At 42.3% G+C, this 17,719-nt stretch overlaps 1 protein-coding gene across 1 annotated transcript; it reads right to left on the bottom strand.

Annotated features, from left to right (window-relative positions):
- Positions 1 to 918: 918 nt before the first annotated feature.
- RAB39A (RAB39A, member RAS oncogene family) lies at positions 919 to 17,433 on the bottom strand. Its single transcript, XM_077805936.1, has 2 exons — positions 17,111 to 17,433; positions 919 to 1,345 (listed from the first exon to the last, which is right to left on the bottom strand). The coding sequence occupies exons 1-2, from the start codon at positions 17,431 to 17,433 to the stop codon at positions 919 to 921; spliced, it is 750 nt and encodes a 249-aa protein (XP_077662062.1).
- Between the last annotated feature and the right edge of the window lie 286 nt (positions 17,434 to 17,719).

The following is a 17,719-nucleotide window of genomic DNA, read 5'->3' as shown; positions in this document are numbered from 1 at the left end:
GGTTATCAACTGTGATAAATATTTTCGTGAATGAATTAATTATTATAGTTCAGAAGTATAAACTGATTCCTTAAAATATATGATAATCATACTTGCCTAAAGCAACTCCTCTTTTGAACAAAAATTTTACACTTCACAAATTTTAAATTACCTTCTTGGTATATAGCTGCTAGTAGTTGGAAAATCTATTTTCTGTGCATCTAGAATAATGGCTGTACCATTTGTTTCATTACATCTAGTTACACTGGTGATTCGGAAAATATTTCATACTAAACTGCATTTCTTCTGTTCCCTGTTTTAGTATATAAATATATTAGTCTTCTCAAATACATTCTTGTTCCTTAGTAAGGCTTGTATTCACAGTCATAACAAAAGTGTTCACTGATGGAGCAATCTTTCAGTTTGCTTTCTTCGAAGTGATTTATATTATTAAATTCTACAGTGCTCTAAATCTTAACTGTCTTTTAGCAAATCCATCTTTGTGAATGAAAAATCACAATAAAAAAAGTACAGGTTATAATATTTTTATCCCAAATGGAGGCAGGATGAACTGAAGCAATGAGCTTATCAACACTTAGCCTATACACAAGAGCCTGATTTTAAACTCTGTTCAAAATACAAAGCCCATAAAGGATGTTACCATGATGATTATTGCATTTTCTCAACATCTTGCTACTTAGCACATATTTTTCCTTAAGCAATATCTAATTTATTTTCTTGAAGACTGCTCAAAGTTATTGTATTGTGGGGAAAAAGCACTTTAAATTTTATGAAGTTGTGAATGAGACAAAATGATACAAAAATGAATTATCATTTGGTGATTCAGCTACATCATGATCTATTATGTCTTCAAAGTGATGTTATTTATGTTGGTATCATTCTCTGAACACCTGATATGCTCTTTGGCATGCTATGAGTTTAGCAGATGCATCGTCTTCTAGGCTTTACAGCTTCCTCTGATGAATGGACAACATTTGGAACAAAGCCACTCTTAACACCTTCCCATCCATCCTGTATAGAAATTTCTCCTTTCTTTACAAGTTCATATATGTCTCGGGTCAGAATTGTAAAGGATTCTTCAACATTTGTGGCATCTTTTGCTGAGGTTTCTATGTATTTCATACCACAGGCAGATGACAGTTTTTCAGCTTCTTCTCTTGTAACCTGACGCTGTGACACTAAATCACATTTATGTCCAACTAACAGAAACACAATCTGAAATGGCTGTACATGCATTTTAGCTTCTTCTAGCCAGTCTTTCACATGCTCAAAAGATCGCCGGTTTGTGATGTCAAACACCAGTAAGCCACCAACAGAATTGCGGTAATAAGATCGTGTTATTGATCTGAAAAGTGAAGAAAGAAGGGGGAAAAAAAAGAAAAGTTTAAAGGGAATGTAATTACATTTCTCAAGTTGATGTTTCAGTGCAGCAGTACATTCTTTGCTTGCTACCATCTCTTCACAAAATACACATTGGTTCTTTTTCACAACCAGAATTTATTTACTGAAGTTGTCTTTGATCACGTTCATTTTCCACATTGTCTTAAAGCCAAAAACTGTCACTGCATGCAGCATCTTTGAACTCAACCTCTCTGATATCAACTTTGGATGCAGACTCAGTTTGGAAAGAGGTATTTCTGGTAAAAAAATTACCATGTTGCACTTATTCAAGAAGAAAAAAATTTACAGCATTAATGACAATTTTTTTTTTAAAGATAAGGCTCTGATCCTGCAAACAGAGCCGTCCCTTGGATAGGGCAAATCGGGGTGACTGCCCCGGCCCCTGCACTTAGGGGGGCCCCACACTTCAATAAAATTGGGACTGTCCTGATATTTAGCCCTTTGTCCTGAGTCCTGACCAATGTACGATTGGGACGCCATTTGTCCCGGTATTCAGGGGAGGAGGCTAACGGGGAGGCGAGCGGCGGGGAGGTGGGTGAGGAGGTGAGCGGCAGGCGGGCAGGGGGTGAGGAGGCAGGCGGGTGGGAGGACGGCAAGGAGTAGAGTGGTGGTCAGGCGGGGAGGCATGCCGGACGGACGTTGAGGAGACTAGTGGGGAAGCGAGCGGAGAGCAGGCAGAAGGATGGCAAGGAGGAGAGCAGTGGTCGGGAGGATAAGGAAGTGAGTGGTGGCTGGGCAGGCAGGCATGCTGGGCAGACAGCGAGGAGGCTAGCGGGGAGGCTGATTTGTCCCAGGCCCCGCATCCCCTTAGGGATGGCCCTGCCTGCAAACACTCATGCATGTACTTAACTGCTCACGTGAATAGTTCTATAGTTCAGCACATGGAACAGTGTTGTCAGAATTGGGACCTAAGTTTGCCATAGACAAGTATACTTATTGTAATCTCCTCTCAAACCAATTCCTTGATATTAAACTCCATGCAGATAATCATGTCTGTTGAGGTCAGCAAGAATAAGGCTTGTTATGTTCATGGGATACGGAAAGAGAAGTTAGAAAAAACAAAACACTCTTTCTGGAAGGTTGCAACATAACATCACTTTATTTCTTAGAATCCTGAACTCTAACTTGCAAAAACCAAAGACAGAGAGAGAAAAAGCAGCTGCTCCCTAACGCAAAGAGGCACAAGTCACCCCACCTTGCTCTAGGCTGGCTCTTTGCGCAGATTGACCCAGATGGCACGCTTTCCTACAGAGCCCCATATCTTACAAGCAGGACCAGGAAAGCCCTTGACAACTGAAGGTGATATTTTACAATTTTAACAGTTTTAAATATACCACAAGACCAAGAAAGGAAGTTCTGTAACTCTGGCCAAAAAGAAATCAGAGGGGCAAATGCACTTATTACAGCACTGACAAGGAACCTTTCTTTACCTCTTGCCTATCTATGGCACAGGGCTTCCAAAATTCTTTATGCTACAATCACTCAGGCTTGGAATGAGACATTTAGCATTGGGGCTCTAGACATTTGTCATTGATTCCAAGGCCAGAAGGGACCATTGTGATCATCTAGTTTGCATAACACAGACCATAGAACTTCCCCAAAATAATTCCTAGAGCATAGCTTTTAGAAAAATATGCAATCTTGTTTTTAAAGGAGACTCCAACATAACCTTTGGTAAATTGTTCCAATGGTTAATTACCCTCGCTCTTAAAAATCTATATCTTATTTCCTTATTTTATAGTCTGAATTTGTCTAGCTTCACCTTCTAGCCATCGGATCGCGTTGTATCTTTCTCTGCTAGATTGAAGACCTCATTATCAAATATCTGTTCCCCGGCAGGTACCTATAAATTGTAATCAAGTAACCCCCAACCTTCTCTTTTGTTAAAGTAAATAAACTCAGGTCCTTGAGTCTATCACTATAAAACATGTTTTCTAATCCTTCAATCATTCTCGTGACTCTTCTTCAAACCCTCTCCCTTTATCAACATCCTTCCTAAATTGTGGACATAAGAACAGGACACATATTCCAGCAGTGACTGCAACAATGCCCAATACAGAGGTAAAATAACCTCTCTACTCCTACTTGATATTCCCCTGATAATGCAGCCATGGATTTTGGCCACAGCTTCACACTGGGAGCTCAAGTTCAGCTGATTATTCAACACAACCCCGAACTCTTTTTCAGAGTCACTGCTTCCCAGGATAGAGTTCCCCATTGTGTAAGTCTGGCATACACTGTTTGTTCCTAGACATATTCATTTACAGTTAGCAGTATTAAAACACATTGATCCCAGTTTACCAAGCAATCCAGACAGCTCTGTATCAGTGAGTGATCTGCAGCTCACGAAAGCTTATGCTCAAATAAATTGGTTAGTCTCTAAGGTGCCACAAGTACTCCTAACCTCTTCAGTGTTTCCCACTCCTCCAATTTTTGTGGCATCTGCAAATTTTATCAGTGATGATTTTATGTTTTCTTCCAGGTCATCAATAAAAATGTTAAATAGTGTAGGGTCAAGAACAGAGGACTTTAGGACCCCACTAGAAACACACCCGCTTGATGCTGATTTACCATTTACAATTACATTTTGAGACCTTTCAGTTAGCCAGTTTTTAATCCTTTTAATGTGTGCCATGTTAATTATATATTGTTCTAGTTTTTTAATCAATATTCCTCCACTTCATCTGTCACAGGCCTTCAATATACTACGACACAAGAAGTAATTCTTCTGCTCTACTCCGTGCTGATTAGACCTCAACTGGAGTATTGTGACCAGTTCTGGGTGCCACATTTCAGGAAAGATGTGGACAAATTGGAGAAAGTCCAGAGAAGAGCAACAAAAATGATTAAAGGTCTAGAAAACATAGGGTGACCAGATGTCCCAATTTTATAGGGACAGTCCTGATTTGGGGTCTTTTTCTTATATAGGCTCCTATTATCCCCCACCCCCATCCAGATTTTTCACCTTTGCTGTCTGGTCACCCTAAGAAAACATGACCTGTGAGGGAAGATTGAAAAAATTGGGTTTGTTTAGTCTGGAAAAGAGAAGACTGAGCGGGGACATGATAACAGTTTTCAAGTACATAAAAGGTTGTTACAAGGAGGGAGAAAAATTGTTCTTAACCTCTGAGGATAGGACAAGAAGCAATGGAGTTAAATTGCAGCAAGGGAGATTTAGGTTGGACATTAGGAAAAACTTCCTGTCAGGGTGGTTAAGCACTGAAATAAATTGCCTATGGAGGTTGTGGAATCTCCATCACTGGAGATTTTTAAGAGCAGGTTAGACAAACACCTGCCAGGGATGGTTAAGATAATACTTTAGTCCTGCCATGAGTGTAGGGACTGGACTAGATGATCTCTCGGGGTCCCTTCCAGTCCTATGATTCTATGATGACCTCTGAGGATGCAGCTGGGGAACATGGGGTTTCAGAGCTATTGTAACCATAGTTGTGGACAAAAGATTAGAATAGTGTCCCACCAAACTATGAGTAGAATGTTTCACCCAGCTGAACGATATTCATACCAGAATCAAACAGGTTCTCTTAGCCTCTAACAAGCAAACCAATAAAATAAAGCCTTTCTCTGAGAAAGGTGAGCCTGACCTGAGATTGAAGGAGACAATGATTGGTTTGAGATAGAGTGTAACTGCCATCCCTACTCTGAACCTCAAAAGCAGTTATTTGGATAGGAGATAACCAAGCCTTTTGCTGAAAGGAAAGTTTTTTGATATGTTCTGTGTGCGGGATGAGGGAGGGAATGTCGTGATTTGGCAAACGCCTGGATGTGTGAGGCGGGAAAGAGAGAGAAGAGTTGAAAATGACCATGAGGTTGCAAGCCTGGGCAACAGGGAGAATGATATTATTGTCAATGGTATTTCACAAAGCCAAAAAGATTAGCTCAATTTTAGCCATTTTTAATTTGAGGAAGTGAAGGGGCATCTAGGAGAAGACACAAGAAACACTACTAGTGTAAAAAGCCTTTCCAATTGAAATGATACACTTACTGTGTTTATGGTAAGTATTTGGAGTAAAAATACAGCCAACAAATTATTCTATTTAATTTTACAGTGGGGGGGCAGGTTCTTTTATAAATGCTATATAGCAAGTGTATATAGCCTTAAAATAGTTTGGATCAGGGTAAACCCTATTTGATAACATATTTTTATACAGCAACAACTCTCCTTAACTGTTCAATTTATCACCTGTAAAGTTTTTTGTAACAACTGGAACATAAAGGCATAACGAACTCAAATAATGATGTTGCAGATGTGTACATGAATCCTGGGATAATTAAATTCTGGTAGTCACAGCAAGTTGCATTTGAAAGGGGTAGCAGCTGTATACTAGGGTAAGACTAACTGTTTATTCTAATATTTTGGACTGATCTTTTCCAATATCTTAGGGCCAAATTCTATTGTGGATGTGTGTGTGTGCAGTTCTAAAGTGAAGCCAATGGAATCGTACCCTCAAAATTAATTCAAATTGGCTTGGATCTGGAAAATGACGTTGGTGAAAACTGGCTGAAGAAACATAAATACAGGGTAGATAATACTTTGTGTGAAGTGTCTAATGGAGATACCAAAAGGATCTGTGTCAGGCTCTGTCTTACCCAGTATTTTCACTAATGATTTAGAAGAGGGCATAACTAGCATGTTGTTGACATTTTCAGATGGTGCTTTGGATGAATTGCAAATGCAAGCAAGGCCATAAGAAATAATTGAAATGGATCTAGAGGGACTAGGAATATTGCCAGCAAAATGAGATTTAACTTGGAATAATGTAAATAATGCAAGCAATCTGAAGAAAATCCTTGAAAACAGTAATGCAGACAGTGATATAAGCAATAGGGGACAGAAAATGAAATAATGCTATACAAGTACCATACTTTCTTATACAGAATTATGTGGCATCAAATACCCATGAACTATTTGCCTTTAAATAATACCACATGTACACCTGTGTGTTTTACATATACAGGACCAGATCCTAAGCTGTATATCAGTGTAGCTCCATGGCTTCACTATAGCAATGTTGATTTTGTGGCCTATATTATTTGTTTAATTACCTAAAAACAGTTCTGCAAAATAAACAAATGGTTAAAAAAAGCAACTGTAATTTTGGACTACATAAGAAGTGACATCATATCAGGGAGAGAATAGTTTCTATCTTTGGGTACAATCATAACTCAAATAAATCTTTCACTTTCAGATCTTATTACTAAAGAAAATCTGATAAACTTGAGGAGTTCAGAAAATAGCAAGAGAGGAGGGTTAGAGAGAATAACTTATGAAGAAAGATTTTTTTAAAAATGATTTAAATATGTATAGTTTGATTAAGTGACAACTAAGGAGGGCAGATATGTGTGGAAATAGTGTACAAATATTTGAAGAGGTTCAACCTCAAGGAAAGCAACTGTTTAGAGTAGTGTATTACATGAAAGTATAATTATGAGTGATGAGATAAAATTAAGAAGTAGGAAATTGAGGCTGACAATCAGGAAAAATCTTTCTAGCACTGAGATCTATTAGGCTGTTGAACAGTCACTCCAAAAGAAGTCATGGAAGACCCCAGACTTGAGGTTTTCAAAACTAGACTGAGCAAACACTAGAAAAATATATTTTGGGGAACATTCCAGCATTGGTTGGGAAATGGATTAGGGCCCAGATCCTCAAAGTTATTTAGGTGCCTAACTCCCATTCAACTCAATGGGAATTAGTCTCCTACATACCTGGGCTAGATGATGCACAATAGGTCTATCCATCTATAGATTCTGTGAAACCATATGAAAGGGCAGAATTTGGTCCTCACTAATACTAAGGGAAAATCTTTTAGTATTTTTCAATGGTATTAATTTTATTTCTCAACTCACTCTGTCCTGCCCAACCTTAAAGGAAAAGAGCTTAATTACATCTCAGACATTCTTCTTGTGATCACCATCACAATAATTTTGAACAGCATGATGCAGTTCATAAGCAAAACCCATTGACATCACTAGCAATGTGCAAATAAGTGCTGCAATATCAGACCCTAAACAAAGTTTAATTTATTGTAAAAGAGAAAATGAAATATATTTCCCTCTTACCAGATAGAGTCATGATATCACAAAGATTTGCTAAGTACAAATCAAACCAAGTTTATGAATGTTACTAAACTTGAGTCTAAAAATCATTTAGAAAAAACAATGCTATATTTATTCTCTATTCCATATAAACCAGTTACAGGTTATGAAACTATGAACCATTTGTGCTTTTGCTAAATATAGTAAAACAATCTATCTCAAAAAAACAAAAACAACCCCCTCCCCCGGATAAACGATGTTAACTAAAGGATATCAGATTCTTGAAAGGACTGCTATCATTTCAGATCTGCAACAAGAGAGTTTGTATCAAAGCTATCAATAATACATTTGTAATCTTCATACAAAACTTTTCAACAAAAAAGGCAGGTTTTTTTTGAGAAAGTTAATCTTTGTCGATCAAAACATGCTAAAATAAATCTTAATAAGTCTCTGCCTTTTCAATAGATTAAATAAAGCTACAGTAGCTATTAAACTGGAACCAGATGGCTTTGATCCTGAATTCTACAATTCCAAGGCCCACAAAATAACTTTGTATTCTACAACAGTTTCCTGTTGAAAATGAGATTGCTCCATCAGAAAATCATGCAGCAGACTGACCCTCCAAAGAATAATAATTTCACACTCTTTAGTTTTAATTGAGAGCATATTGTTTAATGTAGATTCTAAAATGCTTTATTGAAATTATGACTTCTCATTTAGCGGAATCCTTGTGTAGGTTAATTAATTCTGATTAAACTGGTTTTACTAAAGGGGAAATTGTTTACTTCAGAAGTCATTTTAGATTAAACTGAGTAATTAGGTTAAAAAATATGTCCCTGATAGTCATTCTAAGTGAAAGGAATGATAAGATATTATTCACTGGACAACTGTTTCTGAAAATAAATTAGAGGCTATATTAATCACATCAAACTGTATTCTTAGAGTGATGCTCATTTTAGAGTCATGCTTATTTAGTTACCAGTTTCTTTCTGATTCTGATCTCACTAATTTTTACTAAAATGAAAGAAACTTTCCAAATGAAAGCTTTATTTTTATCTAATTTAGAAAGAGAATTATTTTTATTCCCAGCCTACGAACTATATTATAATGGAGTTAAATTTGAGAGTACATATCAATCAATTAAAAAATTACAGGGATGGTATAATTATCCCAAAACCATTCTTTACAAAGCTAGAATGCATTCATATAATATTCTGGCTTTGTAATGCATAGTTTTAGGATAATTACAACATCTATGCAATGTTTTACCCTTACACTACTAATACACATTCTCAACCTTATCTATATCAAAATGTAGTTTTCAGTTTTGGAATTTCCCTGCTATTTAAAAGTTATTAAAAATTTCAAACAACATTAAACAAGAAACCTAAAGCAAAATTGACCATGTGAAATTTCTAATGGTTTGATGATATGTAATATCAACCATAAATCATTTAAAAAATACCTTTTACAGGCAAATTCACTGGTACATCAGTGCAGAGCAAAACAGCCAGTGTGCATTAGCCAGTTAAGATAGGTGTACAGCGGCTTTGCATCACAGCAGTGAAAACCAGGCAAACTTTACTGGTGACTCTGACCCTTAATTTCTTATTGATGTATGAGTTAGAGGGTGGTGTTAATGAGACAGGCAAAATATAAGAGTAGGTTTGATGAGCCCAGTGCCAGAATCCCAATGACTCTGGGGTTTAATGCTCCCCATGCACTCCTCCCTCAGTTTCCCCAGAAGGTCTGGCTTGGTGCTTAGTGGAGCTCAGGCAGCAGTGCTATGGGGAGACTTTCAAGCGGAGATGACCAAGCTGGTATGCAGTCAAAGAATCTTTAGGGAGCAGTGATAATTGGGTCACGTAATCAACCAATGAAAACACTTGACACACTGTCCAGTCTGCTTCACACCACTGTCTCATTTCAGCCAATAGACTTATTGCATGCAAATTAGCTGTAGGAGAAGGGGGGTAATTGGTTGATTTACCTCTGCAGTCACAATGGCTCCACTTAAAAGTTACCTGAGCCTAGGGTGACCAGATGTCCTAGGGACAGTCCTGATTTTTGGGTCTTTTTTTTATATGGGCTCCCATTACTCCCCTCCCCCCCCGTCCCGATTTTTCACACTTGTCTGGTCACCCTACCTGAGCCCGTCGGTAGTCTATATAATCATAGTAATTAAATACAACAATCATTAATAACTTAGTTTAATTTCAGTCTGTTTTTTTCAAATACAGCCTATGCACAAGATTACAATTCATTTTGACTATATGGATAGTTGAAGAGTCTGTGTTATTCTATTATTAAGATAATTCTGAACAATGACAAGATTGAAACATGCTAAATTTCTTAAAGGACTCAGTTTTTAATTAATTTGAACTTCAACTGATTTACAGATTTACTTGTATGTGAACGGAAAATCCATTCTTTACTCAAAGAGGAAGTGCTGTGAGTTTGGGGATGGTAGTCTATTTTGACCCTAACTGTGGAGCCTTTACCATTACCCCAGTAATAAAGGTATATCCTTTCACACAGTTTATATTTAATCTGTATTAAAACTAATTAATCTGTATTAAAAACATGGATACTTGTAAACATCTGAAAAACTCAGAGCAACAAGGCAAGCTACATTCAAGTTCAATCTCTGTCTTTAACTCACTCCACAGCATGTATGTCTGCAGCTCAGATTATATAAGAGTGGTTCAATCCCAGAGAGGGCTGAACAAATCATTTAAAGTCCACACTGCCTACTCACTACCGAACCAGGCAGGTGATAAGCATTACTCAGTCAAACTGGCAACAGATCCATTCTCTCTTAAATTCTGTCCTGACATTGCCAATAGCAAATTATTTGTTCCTACGAGGTACCTTTGCATTCAGTCAAGCATAGGAAAAAAACAAATGTGTTAATATGTGAGAAGGTCATGTGAAAAAACTATCCAGTCTGGATTCATGTGAGGTTCACATAAGATTGTTCAAAGTTTCCTCTCACTTAACCTGGAAGTTTAATTTTTTTGCTTTAATGTGTAGACAAATATACTCTGGTACAGTATCACTTCAATGGGAACTGGGATTGCTCATCTTCTTTGAAAACCAGGCCATGGTTTTAGTACTTAAGGATGGATTCAGAGCCTGACTAACTTCAGTCACTCACGTTTGCAAATTTTGTGCAAATAATAAGATTGGCTCCCAATTCAGAATCACATTCTGACTCACCTGTTGGATCTGCTTACTTAAAATCTCCTTCCATAACCAACTTCCTCTCTAGAAGCTCCTTCTACGTTGCAGAAACAGAATGCAGAGCTATGAAGAATGTGATAGGAACACAGGGATTGCCATACTGGATCACATCAGTGGTCCATTAATCTAGTTCCTATCTCTGACAGTGGCCAGTATCAGATGCTTCAGAGAAAGGTGCAAGAAACCCTGTGATGGACAGTTATGGAAAAAATCTGCCCAGAGGGAAAGTTTTTCCTAACCCCTGTCAATTAGAAGTTGATTTATGATTTGAAGCATGAAGCTTATATCTGTTATAATGTTTTATCCTATTTGACATTACTATGGATGTTCTTATTAGCCATGTAAATATCTAATCCTTTAAAAAATCTTACCAAGGGCTTGTCTATACACATATCATACTACTTTAATTATACCAGAATAGTTGAAGTGTCCCTGGCGTGGACACAGTTTTACTGGTAAATGAAATAACTGATGTAGCTTATTTGTGTAGGGACGGATAACAAACTATACTGTTATAAGGCACCTTTATACCAAAATAGCTTCATCTACACTATGATTTGTACTGATTTAACTAATTTGATTAAAAATATAACCTCTAATCAAAGTAGTTAAATTGGTACAAGAACTGTTTTCTCACCAAGCCTACGCACTTGGTTTCAATGATATCTTGTGACAGTGAGCTACACAGGTTAATTATGCACTGTGTAAAAAAGTATTTATTTTATCAGTTTTAAATATGACATCTTTCAATCTAATTGAATAGACCTTTGTTCTTGTATTATAAGAGAGTAAACAGGAGTGCCCAATTTACATTCTGTTGTATAAATGCCATCAAACCACGGTGTCTTGCTGCTCTTTATCAAAATGTCTTAGTACCTCCTCTTTGACACCTGTATCTCTGTCAGTACCTCTTCCTTATTACCTGAAATAAGTAAAGCTGGGATGTGTGTGTGTAGAAATGAAGAATGCTAACATTAATAAAATGTTCAAAAACCTTCATAAGAGATTAACTGTAAAAGATATGCATTTCCAAAGCTGAGCCCGCGGAGTTCTGGAAGAATAAATGAGGCCAAAGACAATATCGTTGCCTTTCAACATCCATAGTCTTCATGTGGTTCTGAACATACTATTCCAAAGCAGTATGACCATTCTGGAACATTAGTACCATTGACCTGAGGCCTTTATAAAAAGCACCACCCCTAATAAATCCAGAGTTTCTCCTAGCTTCATCTAATTCAGCAAAGACACTCCACAGAAGTGGTGTCAGCATGGATGGGCAGAGGCAAAAAAATTCTGAGAACTGCAGTTACTGGTAAGTAACCTTTTTTTCTCTATCATAAAATTGTCTCTGCAGATCCCTGCTATAGTAAATGAGCCCTCCTATTGGAGTTGTCTGCTAATGCTTGCTGGTGAATACTTAATTCAATAAAGACAGAAGCAGTGGTCTCCTGATCTGGGCATGAGCCTGAGTCTCAGAACCAAGAATAATTTTGTGAAAAAATAAACAGAGCAACAAGTGGCAATATCAGAATTCGAAACACTTTACAGGGAAGCTATTGATGTTAACACTCTGGTAGAATGAGCTTTAAAACTTCCCATAATCTCCCTTGTACAAATAATTTGTCATAACAAACTTGACTATAGGCAATACTAAATCCACTTGGATGGCTTGTGAGCATAGATCATCTCTCCTTGGACTTTTTCTTAGAGTCCACAAACAGACTTTCTGAAGCTAGCTTCCCTGGCAGAGTGTGAGGCTTAGGAAAAAAGGTAGGCAAAGAAATTAACTAATTTAGGTTAAATTTTATCCCATCTTGGTCAGAAATACACGGTGAATAACCACTTTATCTTCATTAAACATAGTCTATCTAGGTTCTTGTCCCCTAGATTGTAAACTCCTTTGGGTAGAGCTATCTTTTCGTTCTCTTTGGACAGCACCTGGCATAACGGGGTCCTGGTCCATGATTGCAGCCCCTTGGTGCTACCACAATACAATTAATTAGTAATAATAAAACTGTGTCCATCACTGTATTATCTGATCTCAGTATAAGGAGCCATCCAGGCTTGCAACTTGCTTAACCACTTTGCAGAAGTAGTAGAAACCATGCCACTTTAATTGAAAAGTAATGCGAAGTAATACACTCAGCAATGTAAATGGTGTTTCCATGAGCCTACTTAGAATCAGATCCCAATCCCAAGACACCACTGGCAGATCCAGTAACTTTCTCAGAAGTTTTACCATAGGATGTAGAAGAAGGAAAGAGATTTGAATAGGATGGTGGTGGCAAGTACACCATCCAAATGTACTCTTCTCTGGGGATGTCCCCTAGGCTTGGGACCAGCAGGGGGGCTGGCGTCTAACTACTATGGATTCCCCTTACACAGGGAAATCCTCTGGGAGTGTATTAAGCCAGCCTTAATGCACCAGTGCGACAGTGCAAAGGAGCTGCAGCAGACTTGAGAAACAGACCTATACACTGCTTGGTCATTTTTATTGCTACAACAAAAGCATCCTAGACCTTTTGGCATCTTCTAATCTCCCGAAGGCTATAGTTTGATTATGATCTACAGCAGGGATCGGCAACCTTTGGCATGTGGCCCGTCAGGGAAATCCGCTGGAGGGCCGGGACAGTTTGTTTACCTGCAGTGTCCACAGGTTTGGCCGATCGCAGCTCCCACTGGCCGTAGTTCGCCATTCCAGGCCAATTCGGAGTGTGGGAAGCGGCGGCCAGCACATCCTCAGCCCGCGCCACTTCCTGCAGCCCCCACTGGCCTGGAACGGCAAACCGAAGCCAGTGGGAGCAGCGATTAGCCAAACCTGCAGACGCTGAAGGTAAACAAACCATCCCAGCCCGCCAGCAGATTTCCCTGATGGGCCACGTGCCAAAGGTTGCAGTTTTCTTCATTTAAGTGTAATGAACAGAGGACAGAATATACAAGTTTCCAACATACTGTTTATATTTTAGTAATCTATTTATAACATGCTTGAATAGGCTAAACACAATAATTGCTTTCATAATTTCTGTGCATGCCAACTGTCAAGAAATGTCTATTAGCAAACCAAATATATTTAACAGTATTTCCTCTGGTAAGTATCTGCTGGGTATTGGAAAATACACATATCCTGTACACTAGTGGGTAAAAGTCAAAGCAACGGCATGCATGACTCATCATTGCATATCCCCTGAGCATCATCATGTTAAATGATGGCTATTATTTGATTTCAAATGGTGTTTTATTTACACCCCTTTGAGTCCACTAATAGTCTTGTCATTGGACATATTGGCCCTTTGCCAGCAAAATCAAAATTCAACAACTACTAGTTATTAGGCATGTGTTTATAAGTATTTTACATTTGTTTGTAGGAAAATACTAAAAAGTTGAAAAACATTAAGAGGCTTGTCATAAATATAAAGGGAAGGGTAAACCCCTTTAAAATCCCTCCTGGCCAGGGAAAAGCTCCTCTCACCTGTAAAGGGTTAAGAAGCTAAAGGTAACCTCACTGGCACCTGACCAAAATGACCAATGAGGAGACAAGATACTTTCAAAAGCTGGGAGGAGGGAGAGAAACAAAGGGTCTGTGTGTCTGTCTATATTCTGTTTTTGCCGGGGATAGACCAGGAATGGAGTCTTAGAACTTTTAGTAAGTAATCTAGCTAGGTACGTGTTAGATTATGATTTCTTTAAATGGCTGAGAAAAGAACTGTGCTGAATAGAATAACTATTTCTGTCTGTGTATCTTTTTTGTAACTTAAGGTTTTGCCTAGAGGGGTTCTCTATGTTTTGAATCTAATTACCCTGTAAGGTATCTACCATCCTGATTTTACAGGGGGGATTTCTTTATTTCTATTTACTTCTATTTTTATTAAAAGTCTTCTTGTAAGAAAACTGAATGCTTTTTCATTATTCTCAGATCCAAGGGTTTGGGTCTGTGTTCACCTATGCAAATTGGTGAGGCTTTTTATCCAACATTTCCCAGGAAAGGGGGGGTGCAAGTGTTGGGAGGATTGTTCATTGTTCTTAAGATCCAAGGGTCTGGGTCTGTAGTCACCTAGGCAGATTGGTGAGGCTTTTTACCAAACCTTGTCCAGGAAGTGGGGTGCAAGGTTTTGGGAAGTATTTTGGGGGGAAAGACGTGTCCAAACAACTCTTCCCCAGTAACCAGTATTAGTTTGGTGGTGGTAGCGGCCAATCCAAGGACAAAGGGTGGAATATTTTGTACCTTGGGGAAGTTTTGACCTAAGCTGGTAAAGATAAGCTTAGGAGGTTTTTCATGCAGGTCCCCACATCTGTACCCTAGAGTTCAGAGTGGGGGAGGAACCTTGACAAGGCTATTGTTATCAATCGTGAATCCTGCACTAATCTTGGAGAGGCCTGACTCATCAAAAAATATTTATGCACTTCTGACTCATGCAAGCCCAGGAAAGTTGCTGGTTACTTTCAGGGGTGGCAGGTTTGTATAATTTTTGGTGGTGTCCAGAACGGGTCCAAGTCCTACCCCCTCCCTATACCTGCCTGGAAAGCTGATATATATATTTTAAAATAATGTAAAAATGGACTGAAAACAGTACAGTTTCCCTTTATTGCACAATGTGGGGAGGTATGGGGGGATGCGGGCTCTGGCTGGGGGTGAGGGGTTTGGGGTGTGGGAGGGGGCTCAGGGCTAGGGCAGATGGTTGGGGTGCAGGGTGAGGGCTGTGGGATGGGGCTGGGGATGAGGGGTTCACGGTGCAGGAGGGGGCTCAGAGTTGGGGCAGAGGGTTAGGGTGCGGGGGGGGGTGAGGGCTCTGGCTGGGGGTGAAGGATCTGGGGGTGGGCTGGGGCTGAGGAATTTGGGGTACAGGCAGGCTGACCCAGGGCTGGGGACAGAGAGGAGGACTCCATAGTCCCCCCAGCCCTCTCCCACCTGGCAGCAGCAAGCTCTGGGGGAGGGGCCCCCCTTTTCCCCCGGCAGCACACTCACCCGGCACCATCACTTCACGTGCTCCTAGGGGCCAGGCCCCGGAAGCCCCCTTGCCTCCCCTGTGGTGGGTGCCAGGGGAAGAGCTGCCATTATGTGTGCGCCTCCTCTGGCAGCAGCTGCGCCGCCGCCTCAGCCCACCGCCGGTGCTGCTCCCTTTTGTCGCCGGCAGTGGCCAGTGAGGGAGCTCAGCGCGGAGCAGCAGGGCAGCCGCCCGCAGCCCAGGGTGCAGGTAGAGACTCTCCAGGAGCGGGCCAAAGTAGAGGGGAGAGAGCCCAGGTTAGGACTGGGAGTGTGAAGGCATTAAAGGGCACTAGAGAAGACAGGCAACCAACAGTCCAGACAGCAAGGTGTCTACACTATGGCTCTAGCACTGGTACAACTGAGAGGTGGTAGCTCCTTGGAGTGGGGAGGGGGCTAGCTTCCCCCCTACTGCAGAGGAAGGAGAGATGGGGGAGGGGACTAGCTTTAAGGTGGTGAGAAAGTAAGAGACTGGAGGGAGGCAGGGAGTAAAGATCCCCTATTGCAAGGGAGGAGGCAGATGAGGGAGAGGGAATTGCTACTCCCAGTGGAGGTGTAGGGGCAGAGATGGAGGGGTGAAGAGATGGGACAATGGCACTATTCATCCCTTCTGTATGGGGGTGGGGGGGTGGGGTGGGGAAGGGGAAGGCCGGAGAGGAGGATGTGCCTTTGGGGAAAGAGAGATGTCTGGCTTTGCCTTCTCCAGAGGGAGGAGAGACAGGAGGGGTGTCCCAGTGGCTGGACTGGGAAGTGTGTGATGAAGGACAGGAGTGTGGGGGTTGGGATGGAGGTGAGTTCCTGTGGTTACAGGCAGTTCCAGGGAGAGTGGAGACCCTAGAAAGCAGTGTAACCAGCTAGGGGGACAGTGTGGTCCCGAGGGATGGGGGGAATAGGGAGCACTAAGGTCTATGCAGGGGAGGAGCAGCAGGTGGGAGGCCCGGGTGAGATCAGGGTGCAACAGGGTGTGTCCAAGGTGTGTTGTGGAGACTGGAGGGCGAAGGGGAAGCCCGGGTATGGGGTGTGGTGCAGGGGAGGCACAGGAATGATCGGGAAAGGGTAGGGGGCAGGATGGAGGTCCCAGGCGTGGTGCTAGGGGGGCGGGGGGATGGGCGGGGAGGCAGGGGGTCCCAGGGCAGCAGGGGGAGGCAGAGGCGGGATCCTGGGGGTGGAATGGGGATGGGCGGGGAGGCAGGGGCGGGCACAGGGTCCCGGGGCAGCACGGGAATGGGCGGGGAGGCAGGTGGTCCTGGGGCAGCACGGGGAGGTAGGGGCAGGGTCCTGGCGCTGGGCGAGGAGGAGGCAGGGGTGGGGTCCCGGGGCGGCTCGGGGATGGGCGGGGAGACAGGAGCGCGGTCCGGGGCGGCGCGGGGATGGGCGGGGAGGCAGAGGCGCTGGAAGGAGGCCGGGAGCGAGGCGAGCCGCCCGTACCTGAACCGCTCCTGCCCCGCCGTGTCCCACAGCTGCAGCTTGACCCGCTTGCCGGGCTCGATCTCCACCAGGCGGGAGAAGAAGTCCACCCCCACGGTGGGGTCGCAGTGCAGCGGCCCCGGGAAGCGGCCCTCGGTGAAGCGGTGCAGGAGGCAGGACTTGCCCACGGTGGAGTCGCCCAGCACGATCAGCCGGAACTGATAGATCCAGATCGCTGCGTCCATGGCGGCCCCGGCCTGGCCCGGCTCGGCCTCGGGGCCCTTCCTGGGGCTCCTCCTCGGCCGGTGCCTGCACCGCGCTCCCACCGCCCCTATCCCGGGCATCGGCGCTGCAGGCCGGCTGCGGGGGAGGGGACGGCTCGGACCCGAGCAGCTGCACCCTGTGATGCCAGGGAGGGGCGGGGCCCCCTGGCTCCTGGTGGTGATGGGGAAGGGTTGGGGTCTCGCCGATCCCCATGGGCAAAGGGAAGGGTTGGGGGTCCCCCCCCGGCCGCCGTGGTGCAGAGGGGAGGGTTGGGGTCCTGCTAAGGGGGAGGGGGTGTCCCACGGACCCCGTGATGCAGGGGGGAGGGCTGATTGTACTCCTGGGGGATTGGAGGCGGTACAGGTA

The sequence above is a fragment of the Eretmochelys imbricata genome, chromosome 1 (assembly GCF_965152235.1).
Source record: "Eretmochelys imbricata isolate rEreImb1 chromosome 1, rEreImb1.hap1, whole genome shotgun sequence".
In the NCBI taxonomy this organism is placed as follows: Eukaryota; Metazoa; Chordata; order Testudines; family Cheloniidae; genus Eretmochelys; species Eretmochelys imbricata.
Note: the sequence above shows the minus strand (reverse complement) of the source record. Positions and strands in the feature narration are given on the sequence as shown.